The sequence below is a fragment of the Anomalospiza imberbis genome, chromosome 6 (assembly GCF_031753505.1).
Source record: "Anomalospiza imberbis isolate Cuckoo-Finch-1a 21T00152 chromosome 6, ASM3175350v1, whole genome shotgun sequence".
NCBI lineage: Eukaryota > Metazoa > Chordata > Aves > Passeriformes > Viduidae > Anomalospiza > Anomalospiza imberbis.
Window position 1 is genome coordinate 57,227,763 of NC_089686.1, and position 25,796 is coordinate 57,253,558.

The following is a 25,796-nucleotide window of genomic DNA, read 5'->3' on the forward strand; positions in this document are numbered from 1 at the left end:
ATAGAGGCCTCTTTATGCTTTACATACTCATAATGGGTTTCTACTAATGTAATTTCCAAATAGAGCTCTTTTTGCAGTGAAAACTCCTTCAAAATACACTATTTGAGTTATGGCTAGGTGGAGCCATGAAGAAATGAATCCATGTTTTATTTCAGTTATTTTATGCTGAAACCTAGTGAGGTTTAGGTGAAGGTAACCCCAACGTGTCAGGAAGGACTGTGTGACTTGAAATTGTGTCTGTCTTGTCTTACTCAGTTGTAATTGGCCTAATACTGCCAAACAGTGGCTTTTCTTGTAAAGTAACACCATCCCAAAGTGTGTGTGCTTTGCTTCATTTATTGTAAAATAATGTTGATTGCTTAGCTGTATCTAACACCTCCATACTGATGCCAATGTACACATTTGTGTTAAAAACGGAATCTAAAGTACAAAATTGGCAAGAATTAGCTCTGTTGGGTGAAAAAGGGCATTTTATCAGTCGTATTAAGTATTAGTCTGGTTAACACTGTAGCTTTTTTAATCTTCTATTCTTTTTTTGGCTGACTTTAGGCACTGAAACGAGGGCTTCAAGAATGTCCACTGTGTTTAAGCAGGTAGTGCCAGGACATTTGGATGTAAATCTATCCAATAGCTTTGCTCGAGGAGGTTAGTAAGACTAGCTCAAAGTCTATTATTTGAAGTAATAAATGATGAAAACTGTTAGTGAAATAAAAATAATTATTATTGATTCGTTGCTCTGTTAAACAACAAAACAGAAATTAGATTGGCCTCAGTCCACAATATTATCTAATTTCTGTTCAAATCCTTTACTTACCATTGAAATAAAGTTGGTTTCATGTTGGAATTAGTGAAAAATTAAGCACTCAGGGATTATGTTTCTAAATAATTTGGGATTTATCCATATTTTTAATTTTTCTATGTATGGCCTGAAAATGCATATTTTTGTACATGAATTTTATAGACTTTAGAATCTGCAATTATAAATCATTCCAATATGTGTCTGAAGCTTTGCTGATGCTTCATAATATTACAAATAATCTGTGAATAATTTTACTCTAAGTAGTGGGGAGTTACATGTTCAGGTGTAGTAGGTAGGGAGATAAAGTACATTTTTTGGAAGCAGTTATTCCTAGACACAGGAGCTCATCAGTGTCATTTCTACAAGAACATTTCTTTCTGTTAGGGTGATTCCATCTACTTCTACACTTCTAGTCTGATGAAGTTATGGTGTTTTTTATGTGCAATATAAATAAGTGCACCAAATTTCTTAAATATAGGTTTGTTACAATAGGGATGAATCCATTCCATAAAAGAGAGTGTTTCATATTTGATTTATTACCTCTCAGCCACGAAGGCTTCTTTGACAGATATTTCTAAGCATATAAATGCTGTTTTTCTTCTCTTTAGATACTCTTAGCATCTGAAATTAGTTAGGTTTACATTGACCTGCTGAGGTCCATTGCAACCTAAATCTTCTTGTGGGATACAAGACCTACAGCTCATATGAGGAAGGATAAAAATATTTTGTAGAGAAAAACTTCCAGAAGAGGTGGGATGGGATTATGGAAATGAAGGAAGGAATAACAGAGAGGGAGGGAGAAAAGAAAATGCTGAGGGATGTATAGGGAAGTGTTGTGAGAATTGTGGCAGAAGGGAAGACAGCAGAAGGACATGGGATCACCAAAGACCAAATTTTCATTAATCCTAGGAATTCTGTGCATTTGCATTAATCATAGGAAATGCGTCTTTCTTAGCTAAGAGTGTTCTTTATGTTCTGTGCTCACTGTGTTGTTGCTGTGCTGCAGCTGGAGATGAATAAAGCTGGTGGAGGTGGCTGAAGAGAGCAGGAGGGAGTGGTGGCTGCAGCTGCTGGGTAAATGGTGCTGTGCCCAGCCTGGCTGAGCCCTGCAGCACTGGCGGCGCTGGTGGCTGCCAGCGCAGCTTTGGTTCTGCTCCATCCCCTTGTGCAGCACAAAAGCACCAACAGCCCCGTGGGGCTGAGGGGCAGGGGCTGCAGATGAGTCAGGGAGAGCTCTCTGGTTGCTGGCTGGAAGTTGTCTTTTGAAGGTAAAAGGGTTACTGAAATAACTGCTGCTGGTTTCTAGGATTAGAGTTCATGGTAAATGTGATGGGGATGAGTTTGTTGCTACTCAAAGAAGAAAAAGGGAGCCTAAAGGCAGTATGAGGTCACAGACATGTTGTTTTATTGGACGTTGGAATCCCTTGGCTGAATTTCAGCAGTAATCAGGAGGGCAGGGAAATTATCTTGTATCTTGCTGGATCTCTGCCACGCCTGCCCTGTGTATCTGAAAGGTGTCTGCTCACAGTTCAGCAGGACACAGGAGGACTTTGCTGAAACATGAGAATGTTTGACAAGTACAGTGGGAGCCCTGGGGAAGGTGAGAAGTTGATAGGGGAAGAGGGAACAGAGAAAGGGAATATCTCCCTGGAGAGAAGTAAACACTAGGGTTTTTTAGATTACTGTCACAATTCTTTTAAAAGAAATTCAAAAATACACGGAGTATAAAAGAAATTCAAAAATACATCTCTAAAATTGTTCTCAAATCCATTATCACAAAGTTCCTCACTACTTTTTCTCAGCTAGATGTATTTCACATGTGAAGCAGCAAGCAGCTATGGATTATACACTGTGCAAAATACAACAGCAGTGGTTTTGTGGTTTGGATTCTGGACCACTCTTTTCTTTCCTTGTGTTTATTATCACACATACCAAGGCTCAAAAGCCAGGTTCAGCTAAGACACACCAGTAGAAAATTACATTTTCTATTTTTTTTTTGTGCCAGACAATGTAATACATATAATTTTAAAATGTAAGTTAGAATGTACGTTCCAGTGTGTGAACAGTAGTTCTAGTTTTTTTAAGCCATCATTGTTCTGAACACTCATCAGTTGTTCTGAATATTTGTGTCTGTGTCAAGTATGATTTTTTTTACTTTATCTGGAACATTGTCACGAAGCATCTGCCCAAAGCTCAGTCAAGTTGGTTTTGATCTGAAATATTTGGTCAAATACTTATGTTTCATAATATATTTTCATTCTTTGACCTTTTCTTGGTGGATACTTTTCATGAGAATTGTAAGTTCACTCAAAAGCCATAGCTTTTCCTCTTCCTTCCTTTGTAAGTATAATGTGGTTCTGTAGAGCAGCACTTCTTACCTGGAATTGCTGCCTAATTTAGCAGAATAGGAAGTTTCCTCAGTATGTTTTGCCACTATTGCAGAAATACTAGGAAATTTTTCATTTAAAAATTACACAGACCCAGCTCAGAGAATTATTTCCAAAGCAGGAAACATTAACATTTTGAGTATGATTTAATAGAATATTTGTATTAAAAGGACTCAGTTATGTTGATGTGGGTTTTCAGCCAAAGATAAATGCACTGATAAACACATAAGGCTCCCACAGAAAATGATGATTTTTGCAAGGGGAGAGAAGAGCTCTTTCTGTGATAGATATTGCATGTTTTCTAAATTATATACTTGTACACAGGCTTTTAAAAATGTTTGTAGCTCTATATAACTAATATCTTGCATTCTGCTTTAATTTTGAGGTCCATCAAATTCTACACTTAATGTCCCTAGACTAAACCAGCTTTTTATAACAGGTATTAATGTTGGGATGTTTAATTAAACTAACTTTCAGCTGGATAGAAACTTTCAATAAATTATTCAACAGAATGATTTAATCATTGTTTCCTTTGGTATTATAATTATGGAAAAACTCATGGTGGCTTTGCGACATGTCTGAAGCTATTGCAATGACAATGGAAATTATTCCTGTTTGATAAATGGATACCTCCTTCCCATTTTATATTGGTTTTGTGGCTTGATTGATGTTTTGTCTTGTGATGCCTGAGATTCGTGCTGTCTGATAAATCGTGTGCTATAAAGAAATGCAATATATACTAGATCTTTGGAAATTAATAAGTAACCCTTTTCTTCTCTCCTGCAATGTGTTTCGCTGCAATGTGCATTCCATTCCTCCTCCTTCTGTCTTAACTGTTATCTGCCAGTGCTTGGGTACAGAGATAAATGTTTCACTCATTCAAATTCCAAATCAGCAACTAAGGAAAGAGTCCACCAAGGTACTGTATTCTGTGTCCTGAAAGCCCATTCTTTCCTCCCATCTTCTGCTACAATGTCTTAATTCATTCTAAAGTGATACTGACAGAAAGCCTTGTTTCTGCATTAACAAAACTTCGGGGGTTTTAACTCAGTGTTGTGGATTTATGTTTTGGAGGTTTTTCACCCATTGTATGCACAGTGTCAGTGATGGAACACAGAGTGATGTGTAGAAACATTTCTGTGTGAAAAATTTAAACAGCTAAAATAGTAAAATAGCTAAGAAACACTATTATCTAATCAATTCATTTATTTCCATAGTCATTATTTATGTTAATGAACAGGGGAAATTGATTACTGTCAAATCAGAAAGTCATAATAATACAGTAATACATAGGATACTGCTAACAAAAATAAAGTACTAGGCAAAAGTACAGTAGAAACATAATTGTGCCTTTTAATCACTGCTGTCCATGCTGGTAAACATGTCCATCTGCATGTATTTGTAGCCAGTTTTGTTGCTTTTGATGTGCCACGAGTGCTGATGGTGGGTGCATTTGTGAAATGCTCCAAAGTGTCGCTGTGTATTTTGGTACTCTTCATCTTTGGGGACAGCAGTTTGTGTTGGAGCTTGCATTTTTCATACCAAATGAATGAGAACTTCTTTCTCTTATTAAGTGTTTGCTGTGATTTCTGCTTGCTAAAGTCTCTATTATTTCACGTGTAGTAGCTGAGACGTGGAATAAAAGTTCGTACTAAACACACTCCTTTACTGCTTGAGGTGTTTTACACAAGTGGCTGGCTGTGAAGTGGGAGCTTTTGAGAGGTGTTACTGCCCAGAACTCCTTGCCAGCCACTCTCAGTTGCTGCAGTTCATCTCCTCACATCTCAGACTAGCAGCCAGACAGGCAGACAAGCTAAGCTGTACAGACAAGTTCCTGTTGGGAGTTACTGTACAGGATTATTTTTTAATAGAAACACAATCCTGCTTCTAAAAAAAGAGAATAAAATTATTTTGCTGGTTGAGCTATCTCAGTGGAATTTACTGTTATCTGCATCTTTTTTCCTCTGTGCAAGAAATGTTAACTATGCACATTGTTGGATTTTCCTGAAGAGGGGTGGGTGTTGGTCCTATGGTATCTAAATTTCTAATACTGTGAGGTATTTCTGGTGCCTCTTTTGGATATCTTGCTTCACAGATTTATGGACGAGAGTCTCTTCTGATAATCTGATTACTGCATATTGGGATAAAGAATTTCACACTGCCATTTGGACGCCAAATTTAGTGTACTTTAAGGGATTTGATTTTCAAGTAGTGCTATTCATACTCTGAGAATCCAATACCTTTCACATGCCTCACATTGCACACACAAAAACAATCTCACAAAATCCTGGTTATTAACTGAGGTACAAGAAACAGGAAAATATTTACTACTTGCCTTTTCTTCTAGCACTAAACAGGCCTTGGCAATCTGATTTTAAAAATCAGATTGAAAATCGCTACTTTCTTATGTAAAAATCACCAAAACTTACTCGAGCAGGATGAGATGAGAGCATGGCTGTGAGCTCTAGGAGTTTCCCCCTGGCCGTGCCAGTGGAGCAGCAGCAGCAAGGTGTGCAGACTCAGGGTGCTGCTGGGGTGTTGGTGGGATGCCATTCAAGGATTGCTGCTTGCCCATCCCACTGCACTTCATGTTGTTGCCAGCTTTGGGATTTCTGCACTTTCCTGATTGCTGCCCCTGTAGAATTTTCATTTGCATGCACTTACACGGACATTGCTATTTGCAAATTGTGGTTTATTTATCACTGTGTTACTGATATCACAGCAGCTCTTTTCTCTGCAGTAGGAAGAGTTAGATGAGAGTCTGAGGTTAAACAACAATGCTCTTGACAATTTTTGTTAAAAATCTACTTCTTTCCAGTACATGCTGTTAAATATGTCCTGTGAGGGATGCATGTGACACATTTAAGCATATGTCTCAGTAATTATGGTCTCCAGTGCCTCACACAAAGTGTTTTTTAAATATTCTTCATCCTTATGAAGGTGTATGGGCCAGTCTTCGTTCAAGCAACCGATTTATCAACACTCAGACTCCATTCATTGATGTTGGTGCCAGGCTTGCAGGGAAGGATAACACCCCTCCCTACAGCAGCAGCTCCTTCCTGCAAAGTCAGCTGCTGAGAAGACAAGCAGCCCTCTATATATTTGGAGAAAAATCTCAGTTACGGGTAATGACAGTTTAATTTTTTTTTTTTTTTTTTAATGTGTAATGTAGTTTTTTTTTTGGTTGAGCTTAATTATTCTCATGTTGTTACAAACAGTAAATGATACTTTAGATAACATGGAAATATGTTATGAAGGAAACAGAAATGTTGTTAGCTGGGGAGCAATTAAAAGAGAAGGAAACCTTCGTTACTGTGGGCAGCACTGAACTCACATAAAGCCAAATTGATGAGAATAAGGCCAGCCCAGAACTTCTGATTTGATTACATGGAGAGGACCATGATGTCTACAGTTTTGTACATATTAGTTGATAGATTTTAATGTTTTAGATGCAATTGTTTGAAAAACTACTAATTCTTAGTAATTTTACTTGTTTTTTGAAAATATTTTCAGATTTTTTTTTAAATCTCTGCATTCTAAGATTAAGAAAAAAGGTTTTTTTCTACTTTCTTATTCAAAATGTGAACATACATAAAATAGTAATGTATTTTTTGAAATACAAAAGGTCCAAAACCCATTATTGATAGTAGGAAAACACATCACTATCCATTTTTTTCTGAAATTATGTTGTATCAGGAGATGGAGGAGACATGCTCTACCAGAATAATGCATCAATTACATAGATTTAAATTACTGTATTCCACTAATAATGACTGTTTCTATTTATTTGATTTCTTAATGAATGAGAAGTGAAGAGTTCAGTCATGCATCTACAGCTGTGTAGCAGAAACTACTGCTTTATTCTGCTAAATATCACATCACATAAGTGGATGAGGCAAACAGAAATATACAACATTTTGAAGAAATGGTGCTGCTTTCCTCAGTTGCTTTTGCCATGCATTATTACAACTTGCCATTGTTGAGTAATTGAATTTATTTTTGAACCATGCCAAATATAAACAGAATTAAAACCAGGCTTTCACTTTCCTACATTTTCGATTGGCATTCTATGAAGGAGCTTAATGAAGATTATTTGCAGGCCAAGTTTAATTCAATGAAAGCAATGTCTGAAGAAGACTCAGAAAGTTTGGCATGAACATCTTCAGTGATGCTTCATACATGAGAATTGTTTTTCCTAATAATCTTCTCCATATTATCCTTTTCATCATAATCCATTGGGTTTTGGTGGGGGTTTTTTTCAGCTAACTTGTTCTCTTAATTCAGTCCTCCTCTCTAATTGCTAAATTGCAGTAAGTTAAATAAAACATGAGGAATTCTGCTAGGAAAACCATCCAGCTGCTGCTCTGTGCTGAATGAGGTACTTCAGCCAAACAACTCCCTCAATGCCCGGTGATGGTTTAGATGACTCAGCTAGTTTGCAGTTATGGGGTTTCTTTTTGGGTGTGGGGGCTACTTTTTTCTGCTTTATTGAACTCCCAAAATGTGTCTTGCACTCTTCATATGTCATCCATACAGATATTTTCATTTCTATTTGTTTATTGTTGATTAGCTTTAAAAACGTTAAAGGAAGTACACTATGCTGTGTATAGATTGTCACTCGACTTTGGTTTTTCACCACTATAACTGCTCGAATAATTCTAATTATAATTGAAAATATGACTGCTGTGCAGTACTTTCTGCTGTTATGGTTATAGGTGGGTACTTTATTGTGGTACATTTTGCAAGGATTTTTATTATATCTTTTATTTTCCTGGGCAGGTGTTTAACTACACCGATGTTTCATGAGGAATTAATTACTTAGCAATAAAGCAGGCAAGACTTTGGGATTTAAAGAGACTGTCAATGAAAAATCTGCTTCCCTTTTAATTGACATCTGCTATTGTCCTTCTCATACAGGGGTTCAAACTTGATTTTGCTTTGAATTGTGAATTTGTTCCTGTTGAATTCAGTGACATCCGGCAGACAAAGGCGAGCTTTAAAAAGCTGATGAGAGCTTGTGTTCCCAGCACTATTCCTACTGACTCTGAGGCAACATTCCTCAAAGCACTTGGGGAGTCAGAGTGGTTCCCACAGGTAATTCATCTGACAGGTACTTCTGATAATCTATATGCAGGACTGCTCACACAAAATAAATTCCAAGCTCTTGTGACAGAGGGCTATTGTGTTCTAACCAGCTGTTCGTTGCTCACTGGAAGCACTTTGCATGCTATCTAGTCTGGCATTACACAGGCATTACTATTATTTTAGTGCCATCATAATATTTACAAATATGAGAGGCATTTTTGTAACAAAATTTATGTTTTATAACATGGATCTCACACACAAGGAGAGGTGACTGGGTTTTCTGTCTGTATAAATTCACAGTCTTGGTTTTAAATTATTTTTCTTATTTAATATAGTCTAAAATCAGAAAGAGAAATTGTGGGACAATAAATGAGCTTTTTGATTTTAAAACCAATATTTGACTCTTCTTATGTGTGCCCACCCTGGATATTGATATGCACAAGCTAAAAAGCAAGCAAACATCTGTTGTGGAATATGGGGGAGTGTCTGTGGGGAAGAGAGAATTCTATGTGTGTTACTCTCTTCTCTCTGAATCTGTACCTTAATTTCCCTATCTCATGTTCCTTTACATAAATATTAACCAAACAAAGGTAAGACTGGAGCAAACTTTGCAAGATTCAAATTAAGAAGGATGTGGGAAAGCCAGCTCTTTGTAAATCTAAAACCACTTTAATTACAGTGAATGGTTTTTAACAGCTGCTTGTTATGTTTGGAAACCCCTGAGAATATACTTTTCTCAAATACAATTAATCACAGAAAGCAGAATAGAATTATGCTGATTTCTTAAGGAGGAAATACTTGTGAGTAACATGTCAGTTCCCACACCTCAGGAAATGCACTCCTGATGGAAATGTGCTGCAAGGAGGGGCTCACCTCCTTCCTGGGGTGAGAGCAGGAGCTGCTCGCGCCTGGGGCTGGCCACCAAGGTTTCCAGGAAGGGGAGAAGCTGGGAGAGCATGGAAAAGACTTGATTTCCCCATCATGTGAACATTTTCCATCACAGAGTGGTTGAGCAAGTTCATAAGTGTAGCTAAATTAATTGAATGTCATTTCATCACTGAATTAATGAAATAAACTTGTCCCCTGCAGCAGCCCAGGGATGGAGGGCAGATAACCCTGCAGTTCTCCCTCTTGGCATATTTCAGAGGATCATTCCTTGCTTTGAGTGCATTGCTCTGCTGAGGACTAGGACATCATGTCACACACTAGCTTTGTTATATTTAAACCACATTTCTGTGGTTTAAATCATGTCATACCTGACTTATGTGATAAAGCTAATTTATGGCTGATAAAGTTAATTTATGGCTGATTTGGCACATTCTCTGCTATTCCCATGAAAGAACATAGATCTGTCATCTCAGAAATGTTTTCATTGTATTATGCTTTCCTCTTCTGGGCAATAGAAGTTTAACATTACCGATTTTAACACTGTATGGACTATCTATTCATAAGAATGTGAATGCATAGAAGAAAATTGAACACTGCCCTGTCTTCTGAACACAAATTTAAAAAACAGTGGTTTGCATTTTTAACAATGAACCTGTAAAACCAGATTGCATATCAGTTTTCTCATTAATTTGGGAAGAAACAGCCTTCCTTCTATTCTACTGCCTAAGAAAGGATAGAAGAATAAACAAGCTTGGTTTTTAAAGTGGTTATCTTTTCAGTCTTTTCCTATAGAAGTTGCAGGAAAATTATTCTGTTTGGGTTGGGGTTTTCGGTTTTTTTTCTAAATAATGGCTATGTGAATGATCAGAGGAGTCAAGGTTTTTCTATCACAATTTCCATAGCAATATTCTTCAGATTTTTAAGAGGAAGAAAGCAGACTGCCATGAATAAGGATGAATTTTCTAGGTTTTAATTGTTCTTTGGTTGATCTTTCTTCTTCTTGTTTTCTTCAATTGAATTTTCTTCTCACTTTCCTGTGCCTTGTGTACTTTCTGAACTTTTTTTCCTTGCATAAGTGATCTTAGATGATTCTTACCATCTTTTGTTTGTTTTCCTGTACTGTTTTCTTCCTTCTTTCAGGCTTTCATCTTTCCCATTGCTTCTGTTGGTTGGATTATATTCAGTGCTGCACAAAGAACAGTTTCACTCTGCTGTAAAAAACTGAATTGTTTATGTATTACCTGTTATGTTGTTTACCAAGAGTGCTGTCATAGTATACAAAAATGGTAAAATCATCATATAGATTTTTCTTTTTAGTAATAATTATGTGAATTCCCATAGTAAGATAAAATTGCCCAGATTCACCTGAACTTCTTTAACCTGCTTATTTTAGCATCACTCTGTAATGAATATTAAAGTGCAAATCATTAGTGTCCTTTTTCATAGATTTTAGCCTGTCTACCCAACTATCAAAACTGTTTCTCTGTTGTTGTTATTAGTGTTCAATTCATTCATTTCCAAATTCCATGGGACTGAATATTAGTAATATTATCTTGTAAATATCTTGCATGGGTTCTCCCATCAAAATACTTTGTGATTTTATGGAATCTTAACATTTCAGAGGAAATTATTTTAGTGTTAAGCCCAGGATGGAATTTCTCTCCAGTAAATCTGTCAACTGTGTTGTTCCCATTCTCCTTTTTTATGACAGCTGGTTTATTACAGTACTCATTGACTTTAATACTTCAAGTTCCTATCTGCAAAACTTCCCTGAGTTTTATTGTAGATGGAAATCCTTAGACTTTTACATTTAATTGTTGCCTAATCAGTTGCATCAATGTGTTTCTCTGTGCTATATGTGTATCCAGGAATGCATTTTTAAATATGGAACTATTCTATTTACTGATATTATCTAAAGATTTATCTAGAGTGTGTTACTCATTCATAATATTTTATAGCTTCACAGGATTATGCAATTGGGTGTGATCATCTCTGAACTCCTGGAAAATGGTTCTTCTGTTATGGTTTGTTTGGAAGATGGCTGGGATATTACTGCTCAAGTAAGCTGCTATAAAAACCTTGAAATAGTTAAATATTAAGAAAAAAGCACCAGGCAGTACTTTTTTACACAAGTGACAGATAATTTGCTATGACATGAATAAATTTGTGTTGCATGAATCCTTGCATTCATTTGCAATTCACTTCATGACATGGTTCTTTAAAATGAATTCATTCCAAAGGTCTTGATGGTCTTAACAGTTCTAAGGCTTGTATCTAAGATCTGCATTCCTGCACCTGACCATGTGTAAGAATGAAAGCTAAAAGTTGCCACAACTGTTCATTTATCACTTTAAACTTTGTACATTTTAAACACAGGAGAAATTTATTCTCTTCCATTCAATTTCCATAAGTAATGTTAGAAGACCACACAGGGAGAAAACTGAATTTGTGCCAAAGTGCCTGTAACACCTGCTGCAAGGAGAGATCACCTCAAACTATAAATTAGGTGAATCAAGATCTGCTGCCTGACTTAATAGATGCATTGTGGCCATGCTGCTACTTCATAATTCAGAAGAGAAACACAGATATCCATAATTCTAGTGAATAAACCTTCATGTGCAGCCAGCATCATAATACCAGGTAAACAAGCACACAAAAGAATGTGACCATAATTATTGGAATCATTGCCAAACAATGAAGAGTAGAGAGGGGAGATCATAGCTGGAAGTGCAAGAAGGCTGTGCTGCATTTTAAAGTCTCCTGAGATACTGTGTATAAAAACAGACTGCAGTTGGCTGGGACAGAAACTCCAAAGTCACCCTCAGGACCAATGCTTTAATGCTTTTTTTGCTGAGGTAGCAGATACTATCTTTTAAATGTTTATTATAAAAGGGGTTTTATTTCAAACATACTTTAAATGTAGCAAACATTGTGATCACCTCCCAAGTCTGTAGCTGCTTAGGTTTTACTTCTACAGGTACCATAAAGTCTCAATGTAATTGAAGCTTTTTCATGTGGAATATTATTTGATTTGTTTCATAAAAGTGCTTAATGTATGTGATGAAATACTTTTCATTGAGTTTATACGAAAGCTTTTGTTTTCTTGAGCGATGAACAGATTGCTGCGTGCTTACATTCATTTGCTAAAGGTTTCTGCTGTCACTGGTAACACAGAATATCTTGTCCTGTGCTCTAGGTGGTGTCTCTGGTGCAGTTACTCAGTGACCCCTTCTACAGGACCCTGGAAGGCTTCCGAATGCTGGTGGAGAAGGAGTGGCTCTCTTTTGGCCATAAATTCAGCCAGCGCAGCAATCTGACCCTCAACTGCCAGGGCAGTGGATTTGCTCCTGTTTTCTTACAGTTCTTAGACTGTGTGCATCAGGTAAGCCAATCCCTGGCTTCCATTTGCAAGGAGGTTTCACGAAGAAATGTGTATATTGCAGTATTTCAGGTGTTATAGATAGAGGTCTGGGAGAAGATTAGTAACATCATTGCCTAGGTTTTATTAAAGTGGATGGATTTCACCCCAAGAAGAGCTGGAATGGTTGTCTAGAGGAGACTGACCCAAAGCAGACTCAGAGGGATGGTTGGTGGTGCTGCTATATTAAGGTTGTTGATGCAGAGGTTTCAATAAGAAGGTTTTTAAGCTATGAGTGGCTTTTAAAAGAGTCCTTTACTCAGAAAGAAAAAGGGACTGATATCTAGTACCTTGACTAGATAGTTTTTAATTCCTTGTGCTTGATGATGAGCCTTGAAGAGAGGCCTTGTACTGCACCAGTTGTGGAAACAACGTCAGCTATAAACCAGGGGTTCTGAGATGTTCTGATTTTTATGCCTAGTACATGTTCAGAAGAAGATGGACACCAACAATTCTGTTGTGCAGGAGGAAATTAGGTTAAGAAGATTATACTCATTTTGGGTTAATTCTGAAGTCTGTCCTTTTCTTCATCTCAAACCACTAAATGGAAATTATTTGCAGAGATTCTGTGTATGCAGACATAAGAGGGGCTCTTGCACAGTTCCTCTTGTACATGTGTCCTTCTTTTCCCACTTCTCTGATTTTTCTCACTGAAAAAGCTGAAAGTTTCCTTGACATTATTAACCTGTGTTAAAATGTAAGGATGACTGTGTATCACAGAAAATTAACTGTTAGGGCACCAGCCTTTTTGCTGGGAACACACATTCATAGCGAATACTTGCATGAAAGAGGAGTCTGTGAGTAGTCTTACTCTGCTACCTGAAGAAAACTCCACAGATTAAATAATTTGCTAAACCAATGGAAAGCAATCTATGTTAGATGGATAATGAATGAGCTTAGAAGAAGAGTGAAAAACATGTTATGGAAAATATCCCCAGCTTTGTGTGTGTCCCAGTGCTAAACACAAACAGCTATCATTATTGCTGTCTCAGGAATTAATAAATCATATTATTGGATTTTTCATTGATTGTTACAGCACTGCCCTTATGAAAACCTTAGAAATATTTGTCACATCTTCTGTGTCATCCGTTTCCCAGTGGTTGTAGTCATCAGGTTGTTTTTTGAAATTGGGAGATTTCTCTAAAGAGAATTAGTACTGCATTTTTTGTTCAAATAAGTGGATCTGCCCAAATGTCACACTTTTTCTTACAATAGGCTTAGGGTTATTGCTCCTTTTCTGCAGTAGAAAAGGACCCATATTCTTGGTTGCAGTGGCTACGGCAAGACAAAATTGCCATGTGATCTAATACTGAAACCCATCTGCCTGATGGTTCATCCAGTTCTGTAAATTAATTATTTGTCTTGGTCATGGTGCTGTGTTCTCTCTGCTGTCGGGTGTCTTCTCCAAGCTTAAATTGGCTGACTGCATAACTCCATCCATTAGTAGAATGGAGTAAACCTACCTCTGATTTTAGACAGTAGTGTAAATTTTGAGCGAATCCTTCTAGCATCTCCCCTTGCCATTTTTTGATGCCGGTCTGGTGCATGTGTACTAGATTTTCTGGGGAAGAATTTAAACTTGGACCAATGGTTTGTCACTTAGCTTAAAACCATTGGGTTCGTCAACATAAAGTGGAGTCATCCACTCAACTGGACTAAATCTAGTCCAGGTAAAACCAGAGATGTGTAGTATGGCTGCAGGGACCTGCAGCAGCTGCTTCAGTCTGTTTGTCTGCTCTGGGTTCCTTCTGATTACTTGCTAATGTAGACATAGCCTGCATCCTGTTTCTGCCCCTGGAAGCACTTTGCTTTAGTTTTACTGTAATAAATCTTAGAAAGTTGTCGTTACAAGGAAATTATCCTCACATGCCCGTGCAGTATTTCCTTCTCAAGTGATTCAGAGATGACACGGGTTTTGGAAACAAATGGGTTATCCAGAAGAAAGTTAAAATTTAAATCCAAAGATTTGGGTTTATTGTCATGAAATAGAATGGACCATGTTTTCTGCATGGTTTTTCTTTCAGTTATGTTTAAGAAAATCTGCAGTTCTAAGGACACAGAATATTGAATTATAGTCATCCCACCTTTAAAAGTTAGAATGAAATGCAAAGTGGGATAAATCCCTGCTGTTGACAACTGTCTGGTACAGTTTTGCCTCTGGCTGCACACTTGTGAATGTGTCAAGGAAATATAGGAACATCACCTTTATTATTCACCTCAGGGAGCAGCTTCAGTGCCTGTCACTTGTTGGAATCCAAAATGCAAGGAGCTCTAAGAACTGTGGGCCTGGAAGCCAAAACTTAGAATTAAATACAGAATTTGGTCTGAGACCTTGGAAAAGGCTTCCAAACTCAGGTGCTAGAAGCAAGAATGTGGATTTATAGTTTAAAACAGAGACATGAGAGTTTAAGAGAGTTTAAGATGTAGAAAATATAAAAGTAGTTACAGAGTTAAACAAGGAGTTTAGGTTTTATAAGATGAACACACTAGGTTTGTGTGTTATAACATGATTGGCTGAGAAAGCTTACGCTGTTGCATGGGTCTGTAAGACAAAATATTTAAGGATTGGGTCAAAAACATAAATGTGCTTCTGGCGGTGTTTTATTGGTCAATAACTCCTTGAAAATCTTGTAACTAAGGGTCTTGGGACCTTCTGAACCATACTGTAATGATGTGAGCCAAATTGACCCTTCCTGCCTGTGTAGAAGATAAAAACAATAAACAGCATCATCAGAAACAACTCAGAGGTCCCATCTCGAATTCCTTCCAAAGCTCCCCCCAAGTGAACGATCACAGTCACTCAGCAGGTGTCTGAGTCTGTCTTAGGCAATCCACAGGTTATTAGCAGATACATCCTCCAGAGAGAAGAGCATTTGCTGTTTGTGAGTCGGAGCTGTGTGCACGTGCCCTGGGCGCAGCTGTGGCAGCAGGGCTGGCACCTCCTGCTGCCCGTCAGGAGCTGCTCCCTGCGGCTCTGGGGGAGAGAGCACCTTCCAGCCTCTTGGCTCAGGGCTTCTTGGCAGCCTGCCTGCTTTTCCCAGCCAAAATGTTGGGGAAAATTTGGGAGAAAAGCCCATTAGAAGCAGCTCAGCTTGTCCATCTGAAGGAGCCAGTAACTTCTCCTGAGGAAAGATAAGGCTGTGAAGGGGTTATAATTATTTTAGCCAGTGTTATCTTTATCCAAGACAGGGCATGGGAAGCATAATCAGTCTAATATTGATAATACAGACTTGTCTGTAAGCTAAATGACCTACAGTCCCATGGAGAATGCAATTCTGAGTAACTTTTCTAGGACTAGAGTTAGATTATTCTTCTAACTCATGATAACTCTTCTAACTCGTAGTATTGAGTTACCAAATTCTAACAGTGTGGTTGCAGTTTCTAGGGAAATTGATTTCAAAGTCAAATTATTGGTTGAAATTTCACATGAATTTACCATAAAAAATAAGTTTTCTCAACATCTGTACTTGAAATTTTTTGTGACTTTTCGTTGGTTTCTGTGCAAATTGTTACACAGCTACAGAATCCAACTAGATAGCAACTTGACCCTGAAATGTAATATATTATGATCAGTTTTTTTTTTCAATTGCCCATTAATTGGAAGCTAACATTTGGTCCTTTCAAAGTATTTTCAACCTTTAGAATCCATATACTAGGTGCAGTAAGAAAATTACCACAGAGCCACTATATGCATTAAATTTCAGGGGTTAAACTAAAGATACAGGGAAAACAAATGAAGCAGTGATTCCTAAATTAGAACTGCATCATCTCATAAAAAGTCATTGTTTATGCCAATATCTCCAGGTGTCAGCTGAATTATTAATGCAAAATCAGTCTTTCACAATAGCAGCATCTGGCAGATACTTTCCCTGCTTCTAAGGAGACGGAGTTTATGCAAGTGATGTCAGTGAGGAAGCTTTTCTTATTTTTCTTCTGAATCTGTTTGGTAATTTATTAACTGTAATTAAAACAGGATGATTTTCTAGAGCTGACATCTTTTAAGGCCAGTGAGGAGCTCTGTCCCAGCACCCTGTGTAAGAGGAGGTGAGTGCTGCTCCCGTGGGAGATGTGCTCAGTTATTCCAGGGTTTGCAGGAGAAGCCTCGTAGCCGTTACCAGCACAGGACCTCTGGAGTGCTGTATTCTTCATTCCAACTAAGTAAAAATTGATTTTTAAAACCAAAATGTATTAGAAAACTAAGGAAAGCTGATAGATCTATAAGATTATTAAATACATGCAGGAATTATTTCAGTTGGAACATGGGAATTTTAAAAAGAACTCAAAAATGCTGATTTTCTCTAATAATAATATTAGAAACATGTACAGGTTTAATCAGATTTAAAATGTTCATGTATTATGGAGATTAAGACAATAATAATTACTACATTGTTTACCTCTATCAGAGAAATGTTTTAAAGATGTTTTCTCTTTAAAAGTAAATTATATTATAATAACTTATAGTTACTACAATATTTCTGCATCCAGAAATCTCAGGAATGGAATCACCCACAACATTTAGAGCCATGACAGAATTTTATCAGCAGCTTGTTCTTGTAACTCTTACATGTATTAAAATAATTGTTGGACCATAAGTAGAAGTTAAGACCCTGGATATATTTCATGTCAAATAGCAGAATGTTGCCTTTCCTTCTTACAGTTTATTAAAAAAACCTTCTCCTAACACCAGGAGAAAATATGTACTAAAGTAGATATGGAAAAACCCTCTTTTTTATAAATATAGCTAAATATTTAATTTTTCTATAAAACTGAATCCTGAATTTATTCTAGAAAAAAAGAATTGCTTATTGTTACATCTTTTATTCTTACAAATCAGTGCAGGAATGTAGTATTTGTATCAGGGTTAAAATGGGGATTAAATAAGAGTGGGTATATTGAACTGACATGTCTTAAAGTATCTGAGCATTTAAAATGCCCAGCCCCAAGGTTATATTGAGATATAATAAGAGCAAATTCTCTGACTGAAACGCTGTGTGGGTGTTTGTAGCTCCTTTCAAGGGATTATCATGTCACCGTTGTATGTTCAGTAGAAAAACTCTCCTTGCTAAACACCTTTTCCCCCTTTATTTAGCTGGTCTATGTGGAAATAGAAATGTAAGGAGCTTCAAGTAATCTTAGTAACAGTTCCCATCAGCACTGCAAAAACCCCATGGAGTAACTGACAGGTTCAGAGAGAAACTGGTAAGAGATTAGAGAGAAAATATGGAACAGATAAATGAGTGGTGGGAATGCAAAAGACAAGGCAGGGGTAGATTGCAGAACTACAGGTCTATTACAGGTTTGATGTGGAGCTAAACAAAGCTCAGTGGGACTCATTTCAAATGTGAAATTCAATCAGCAGTTTCTTTTTCAGTTGCAAGCTGTACTTATTTCCACTGCAATTAGGAATTTTCAGTTAATTGCTGTGCTTACTCTGAAAATAAAATCATGAGTCATAAACTTACTTGAAGAGTAAATTTTAAATTAACACATGAAATTTCTCCAAGCTCTATCTCATCAAGATTTTTAGACTCTTTCATTTTATATGGATATCAAGTATAAATATCAGTAACTAATGCTATATTTTTTGCCATGAATTTTAAACTTCATGCTTAAAATCTTCCATGATAATGTTAAAAGAAAAGCTCTTTATGTTAATGTTAAAAGAGAAGTTGCTGTGAAGAACCAGCAATTTCACAGTGCTGTACTCTGATAATATTGTAGAGTTTTCTTGAATAAAGATCAGCTCCTGACTCGTGTTGGAGACACTCACTGAATCAGACAGACCCACAGCCTAATGAGGGTAACAATTTAAGGAATGACATTGTTTTTACTGTTTTAAAAGAATAATGGCAAGACACCTCCTCATTGTGGGGTTTTTTTCATACTCTAATATTTTTGGTCATATTTTGAAAGGGAAGAAATATGTGTAGAATAGTAAGCACTTGAGAAATTGGCTGTTACAGAAGTGGTAGGTGGAATCTCACTTGCAGCATTGTCTCTGTGCTTGTCTGCTTTGTGGGGTTCTGAGCAATAGCCAGAAATCCAATATGAAACCTTTCAGTTAAGGTTTGAATTCCAGCCACATCCAGGAGTAGCATCTTTACCTGTGAAGTTATGTGGTGGCTCCAGAATTATCATAGAAGATCTGTATCCAATTGGAGTTCCTGGAAGAATCATGGAATCATTTGTATAGACTATGATACTGTTTATTACACAGTTCACTCTCTCTGCTCTGAAATGCTTTTGCAGCATAGAAAATACATGGATTTATTTGGCCAAAAAATATTCTAGGACAAAATGTTAGAAGGATTTTTGTGACACTTGCAATTTGCTTTCAGCATTCATGGGAGAATTGTTTTGCTGTCATTTCACTTTATTATTTCTTACATATCTATTTGTACTATCCTTAATATCCACTTTTTTTCCTTTTTTATTTTTAATTTTATTTTTTAGATTCATAACCAATACCCGACAGAGTTTGAGTTCAATCAATATTATCTGAAGTTTCTGGCTTTTCATCACATATCAAATCGATTTAAAACATTTCTTCTGGATTCAGATTATGAGAGACTAGAACATGGTATGTGTGATCTTTGTGTCTTGCCTACTGCTTTTGTAGTTGTTGGTATTTTTCTCCTCAATATTTGGTCTACAAAAATTTGCCTGGGTTAAGTTGGTCCAGCAGCTGCGTGGTGACCACATAAGGAATTTCCATGTAATGAAATTACATTTCAGGTGTAGAAAGGAAAATGGAGGTGAAGAACATGGATTATTTTCTGCTTTAGTGATTCCTGAGCCATGCCTCTGGTGGCTCTAAGAGAAAGTAGAAGAAATTAGTGCCATGCCTCAGGGTTTTTAGCAATTTTTCCACTAAATACCTTCTTTTAACAGAAACAAAGTCTCCGTGAGTCCATTAGAGAGTGCATAAAGTTTCAAGAAAGAAAAGCCTTTCCATCGATTACCTCCCACTTCTTCCTCTTGCATTATCTTCAGTGTCTCTCCTTTTCTATTTTCTGTTTTACTCCATCTGTCATGTGCAACCTGATGGGTTCCAAGGCCTTAGCTGCCCTCAGAGCCATCTTCCTGAGGCTGTTCTTGGATTTGTCCACTAAAACATGCTCCAAATTTCTCTGCTTTGTGGGCTGCTTCTCATGGCATATGATCAGTTGTAATGCTTTCTTTAAAACTGTTGTAGCTGTGGGGCAGATTAGACTTGAGCAACCATTTTATTAAAAAAAAAAAGTTAATATCTATTATTTATCTTCCTTATTTATTTTCTCTTGCAGTGGCATTTGATAGTAGAGTTTGCTATACCTTCAGTCTGTGAAATTCCTTTAGGCTGTGCTTTAGCATTTGTTGAGCATTATCATAAAGCCATTTTTTGCTGCTCTTCTTTTCCCCAGGGACATTGTTTGAAGACAAAGGAGATAAACATGCCAAGAAAGGAATTTGTATTTGGGAATGTATTGAAAAGATGCACAAAAGGAGCCCCATTTTCTTCAATTACCTCTATGCCCCTGCTGAAATTGAGGTTTGATTTTTCTTAAAATACAGGTGGTTTGTTATTCTGAGTGTTTCCTTGAGTACATTTTGATATCTTAATTGCTCTGAACCAAGTTAAATATTTGGTGGACAAAATTGACCCTACCTGATTGATTGGAACAGTATCTGAAAGTCATGGAAATGTAATTTAAAGGGCCAAATTCATGCATCCTGGTGAACTAAATGAGGTTCCCTGCTTGATTTCATTAAATTATATGAATTATTATTAAAATTGTCTTTAAAGGGAACTGATTTTACAGTCATAATGGGATGCATTTCATAACAATCTGATTGAATCACATTATCTACATCTCTGTCTTATATGACAATGTCTATCCCCTAGACTGGGCAGTGTCTTGAATAATTCTAGAAAATTCACAGTACACCCACCATTGTAGAGTTCAATTTAGAATAATCTGGAAAATACAGGTATTGTGTTGTAAATCTTAAATTCAAAGTCTTCCTTCATGTCATTATAATAACACCTTGTTTCAAATAGGCACTGAAGCCAAATGTAAACATGTCCAGCCTCAAAAAGTGGGATTATTACGTAGAAGAGATTTTGGCTACAGGTCCTTCCTATGATTGGACCATGGTACCTGCAAAATGCAGTGTTTCAGAAGAAAATGACCAAGCAGATGGTTCAGTCTCTCAGACTAAGAGGAAAATAGTGTGGCCATGTTATGATGATGTAAAAAAAATACAGCCTGATGCCATCACCAGCCTTTTAAATGTGAGTACTTGTGTTGCACAGAACAGTGAGTTCTCTGATGCTCATGAAATTCATATTAACTTTTTATGGAAGTTATTGCCTCGCAGATGTACTGTCATTAAAAGGATCATGATAGATGTCAAAACAGGTCTTTAGTGAGGCTGATTGATCTGGAGATGTGGTGGTGGTTCTGGGAATCAATCAGACATCCTGCAAAGCTGATGTTGTTCTGAATGCACACTTCCCTTGGAGTGTGCTTTAATTGTAGCCAACAACTACTCATGGATTCATTTCTTCACTGTCTGTTTTAAAGAATAAATAAAATTTTAGGTTGTCTTTTGTAGGAAATGCAGGAGCAGCTATTTTCATTTGGGCAAATGGTGAATCTTGCTTTCTTGACCTCTTTCTCCTCATTTTAAAGTAGGTGTGTGGTAAAATAATGACCCAGATTCTTGGATAGGTCAGAAAAAAGAATCTAACTCTTGTTGATTTTAACAATTGGGAAGCAGATACGCAAACATAAACTGAACATCTTGACCCACATTTCTCAAAAAAGCTTGCCGTGATTGCTCTTAGTTTATTCATGTTTACTAGAAGCAAACTGATAAATTTAGATTCTTCAAAATATTTGGGTACTTGAAATAGATGCTTGATTTTGGCTTTTTCTTGTTTGGGCTCACTTGGGCTGCTTAGGTTTTGTCCTTCATTAGAAGATGAAAAATGATCCCATTATCATCATTGTTGTAGTTATTTAGAATGATTTAACATCTTGTCTTCTCTTGAAGATGCTTGTTGATTATAATTAATTAACAGCCTAACATTTGGTTATCATCATAATTGATAGTGCAGGAAAATGACAAGGGCACTGTTCACTTCCATTCTTTTGAGCCACTTGCATGTCCAGATACACATCTCTGTGTGCAGTGTTTTATTTTGAAAACTCTTTGCAAACTTTACCTTAAATTAAAGCTGGGATTGTGGAGCCCACTATTGCAATGCTTGGAAAATCAGGATGTGTTCTAGGCCCCCAATTCTCCTGAATCAAAGATGATTTTTAGCAAGTCTTAATGCAGGAAGCTTCTGAATGGACGTGAGTCCTTGAAGATTACGATGGAGACTTAGCTTTATTCTGGCACATTCCTCAAATTCCTTTTGGTCTGCTCCTTCCAATCCTGATTGATCAAACACAGGAACGATGCCCAGTAAAAAAAATAAAAAATGAAGAGAATCTCATGTAGAACCCCCTCTTGACTCAAAATAAGACAGTCAGAACTTCTCAGAGCTTCTAACTTCCCAGAGGCAAAGGCAGAGCAGCCTCTCAGCAGGGGACATTTTGGGGATTGTTCAGCAAAGCACAGAGAGTTTTGTATCAGGTAACCAGAGGCCAGAAGCACATCAGGAACACGACAATGTTCTCCCACATTTCTTCCCGGGGTAGGTGCCAGACTATCCATGTCCACAACTGTGAGAAACTGCCATGTAACAGGGAAATGAGCCATATTATAGGCTAAAGATATGTGGGTCAGGTTTTATGGAGTTTAAATGTTATTTGTGAATTAGATTATAGTAATAAAAGATAGCAATGGAGAGAACATTTGGAAAACTTTGGAGAGGTTGTATAAAGGTTACAAAAATATTCTTCTAAGTTTAAAAAGCAAAGTGAACGTTCTTTTAAAACAAGTTGTTAATTTAGGGCTATTGCTGATATAGGAGAAAGACCTCCTTTAATCATAAATCCACTGAGAATGTGTTGGTATCCAAAAAATGTTTCAACTGAAACCATATTTAGCATCGTAAATTACTGGGGAAGATTGAGTCTTGCTTAGTTTATAACGATAAGCCCAAATTTGTTTGTTCTAAAGATATTTTTCAATTGAAAACTAGATAGTGCACTTCAGGATGTAAAGCTGAAACAGAGAAGTTACTGAGTGCCTTAATTCAGAATTTTCAGGGTAGAACGTGATGATCTTCTTTTAAGAGTGGATCAGATCTTGGTAATTGTAAGAATTGTGAGAAATGAACCTTTGTGCATTCACAGACATATTGTGGGTGCAAAGGAGGAGATCAGCCCCCAGGGCTCTGGAGCTGCTGCAGATGTAACTCCTGTCTCTACCATTCAGATATTCCAAAGCAGGTTCTTTAGCAGATCTTCTGGAAGGTGCAGTACTGCTCATTGTTGGTTAGTAATTGCAGGAAATGGATCATCTCATAATTGAACTTGTTATAACCTTTCTTTTTTTTATATATATCTATTTCTGCTCCTGTAAGGCTGGACAACAGCAGATCAACCAGAGAGATCCATTTTAAGATTTTTTTATTTTTCTTTCAAGGAAATGCATCCACTCAGAATCCATTCCACACATGGAAAGGAAAAAAAAACTCTGCTGCTTACCGTAAAATTTAAAACTGAAGAGGCAAGAGTAAATCTCAGTGATTTATTGCCATATATGTTTTTTTACATGGGGTCTATTAAAGGAGAATTTAGTCCTAACTTTTCAAGTTATATACAGGAGATTGTTGAAAGATTTTTGTGAAAGTTTTTCATTTTAAGTTCTGGAAGCACTACTCACCATGAAGCCAAAAAAGAAGGAATGTGACCCAGTTGCTAAGTAACAAGTTTCAGTTACTTCCAGATTCTGCAGAGAAGGACTCATACTCAGAAGTCAAGACTAGGGCAGAAAGAGAATGACCAGATTAAACTGATTAACTTAAAGCAATGAAGAGCTTATATCCTTTTGCAGCAATTTGGAAAGGATTTTACTTTAAAAAGTGTCTGGAAAATTGATTCAGTTTTATGCCTCCAGAAGTGTTTTCCATTCAGCACTTTCAAGGACAAACAAGTCATCTAGAGAAGGCTTTAGTCTGGCTTGTGTTCATCAGCCCTTATTTTTTTATCTACCTGAAGATACTTCAAACAAAAGTATTCTGGTTTGATTTCTTAGCAGAAGGAGAGCATATGTGACTTTCAGCTACCTTCAGTATTTAAAGCTTCTGATTTGAGTCTTGCTATCCAGCCACATTTCTTATATTTCGTTTCACTTTGGAGTTTTATAATTTATCTTCAGCAAGGAAAAGTTTGCAGAAATATTTTGTTCCCGTTACATTGTCAAATGCTGGCTTTTTATTTTCACCTAAGAGTTCAGAATTTAGTTCAGAAGTTAATTTCCTTATCAAAATGTTTTCTTACTTCAGAAGTATAACAATTTTATGTCTTTCAATAAATAACAATTTCCTGAAAAAATTTTTCAATCAAAAGACCAATAGGGATTGGACAATATTATGAAATCTACTGTAATTATTAATTGTGGTAGAAGTAGAGACTTACTTTCTCTACTTCGAAAATAAATGTCTTAGATGTTTAATTGGCTTCTATATAGCATGAGAAGCATATGTCCTGTGGCATTTTTTTATTCGATCATTAATTCTTAATGGAATTTACAAAATTGAGGTTTTCATTTTATTTAATTAATAAGATGATGTTCTTAACAATATAGTTGTTGAAAGTAAAAACGGAGAAAGGGAGCATGGCAAGGAATATGGACCACACTTGAGGTCTTGATAAATGTATCAATGAGTGTTCACAAGTAAACATAAACTCATAAAATTGCCTCTTTTTACTTAACTTTGCACTGTCTTATTAACAGGAAATAACCCTAACTGGAGGTTATCAACATAGGTCATATTCCCAAGTTCCACAACAAGAACATGTTGTTACAGTTTGGTATCCAGTTTGAATAAATCTTTCTGTTTCATTTCCTTCTTTTATTACAGCTTTGTATCACATTTTATAAACCAGGGTAAATGTTAATATTGGCAGTGTACAGTGTTGGTGTCGCAGCACAGAATTTGTTCTTTGTAAATATTTTCAGAAAATACAGCCTGTCCTTATCAGTGTTGTGTTTCTGTTATGGCAGTGGGTGTTGAATTTTGTGTGTTCAGGAGAACTGGGGGGAGAATTGAAAGCCTGGTGGCTCCTCCAACCTGGGACATGCAGGAAGAACAAAATGTGGCTGATGCTGTCCTTGGGTGCCTTTGACTCCTGATTCTGATGGCTCTCAGTCTATAGCTGGTGTGACGAAGAGGTTTGAACTTCTCTGGGTGAAAACACTGACTAGAGAATGGTTGTATAAAAATGATTGCCAGGGAGGGATCAGTTAGAAATGTTTATTCTTAAGGAACCCCTTGTTACTCGTTTCAGGAAATCGAGAGGTTGGAAAGTAAATTAAATCAGAGCCCAGAGAGGTGGCAGCTTTTGTGGGAAAGGGTCAAAATGAATCTAAAGGATGACATCAGACAAGACAATGTAAGTAGAAAAGAGCTTGTCCAATAGAATAATTCCATTCCTGCTATGTAGGCTACCTGAGGCACTGACAAGACCACTGTATTTTTTGGAGTAAAATACTGCTTTTGAAAAACTGAGTATATTGTTCTAACCCGTGATACTGGCTTTTTATTTCTTCATATTGAAAAATGTATTTTTACTTGTGCTGTTTATCTAGTTGATTTTCCAAAGTAGTTTAAGGCATACAGATAAAATGAGCAATTTACTAATGCACAAATGCATGGTTTTATAAATTTTAAAAATTCTTGAAGTACTAAAAAAAACTCAATTCCTGAAAGTAGCCAAAAGGATATCACAGATTCTCAGAGATACATAAAGACATTTCCATGGCTAAATGGATTTATAATGTTTGAGTAGAGATAAGAAATATTCATGCTTGTGCTTCCAATTCCTGTCTGTGGTAACAAGAAGAGCTGACAGTATAGATACTTTCTAAGTCAAAGGCTGCCTCTTTGCTCTCTGTGTGCACCAGGAATAATGCTAGATACTGCTTTTTGGGAGCTTGGCCTCTGAACTCTGCACAGAGTTACCAGTTCAAGACTGTATCTGTAGAGTGTTGTCATTTAGATTAGGACCAAATACAAGATCCCTCTTGTTCCAGGTGATTGAGATTCTACTAAAAG

The 25,796-nt window shown here is 36.8% G+C and overlaps 1 protein-coding gene across 1 annotated transcript in view; it reads left to right on the forward strand.

Moving 5' to 3' along the window:
* The window catches only part of SBF2 (SET binding factor 2), a 233,166-nt gene that overhangs the window by 201,782 nt on the left and 5,588 nt on the right, over positions 1–25,796 (forward strand). Inside the window, 10 exon segments of the mRNA XM_068194618.1 lie at positions 550–645; positions 4,034–4,105; positions 6,127–6,311; positions 8,104–8,280; positions 11,118–11,219; positions 12,356–12,541; positions 19,031–19,157; positions 19,981–20,108; positions 20,619–20,852; positions 25,030–25,134. Of these exon segments, the coding sequence (XP_068050719.1) occupies positions 550–645; positions 4,034–4,105; positions 6,127–6,311; positions 8,104–8,280; positions 11,118–11,219; positions 12,356–12,541; positions 19,031–19,157; positions 19,981–20,108; positions 20,619–20,852; positions 25,030–25,134 (1,412 nt within the window).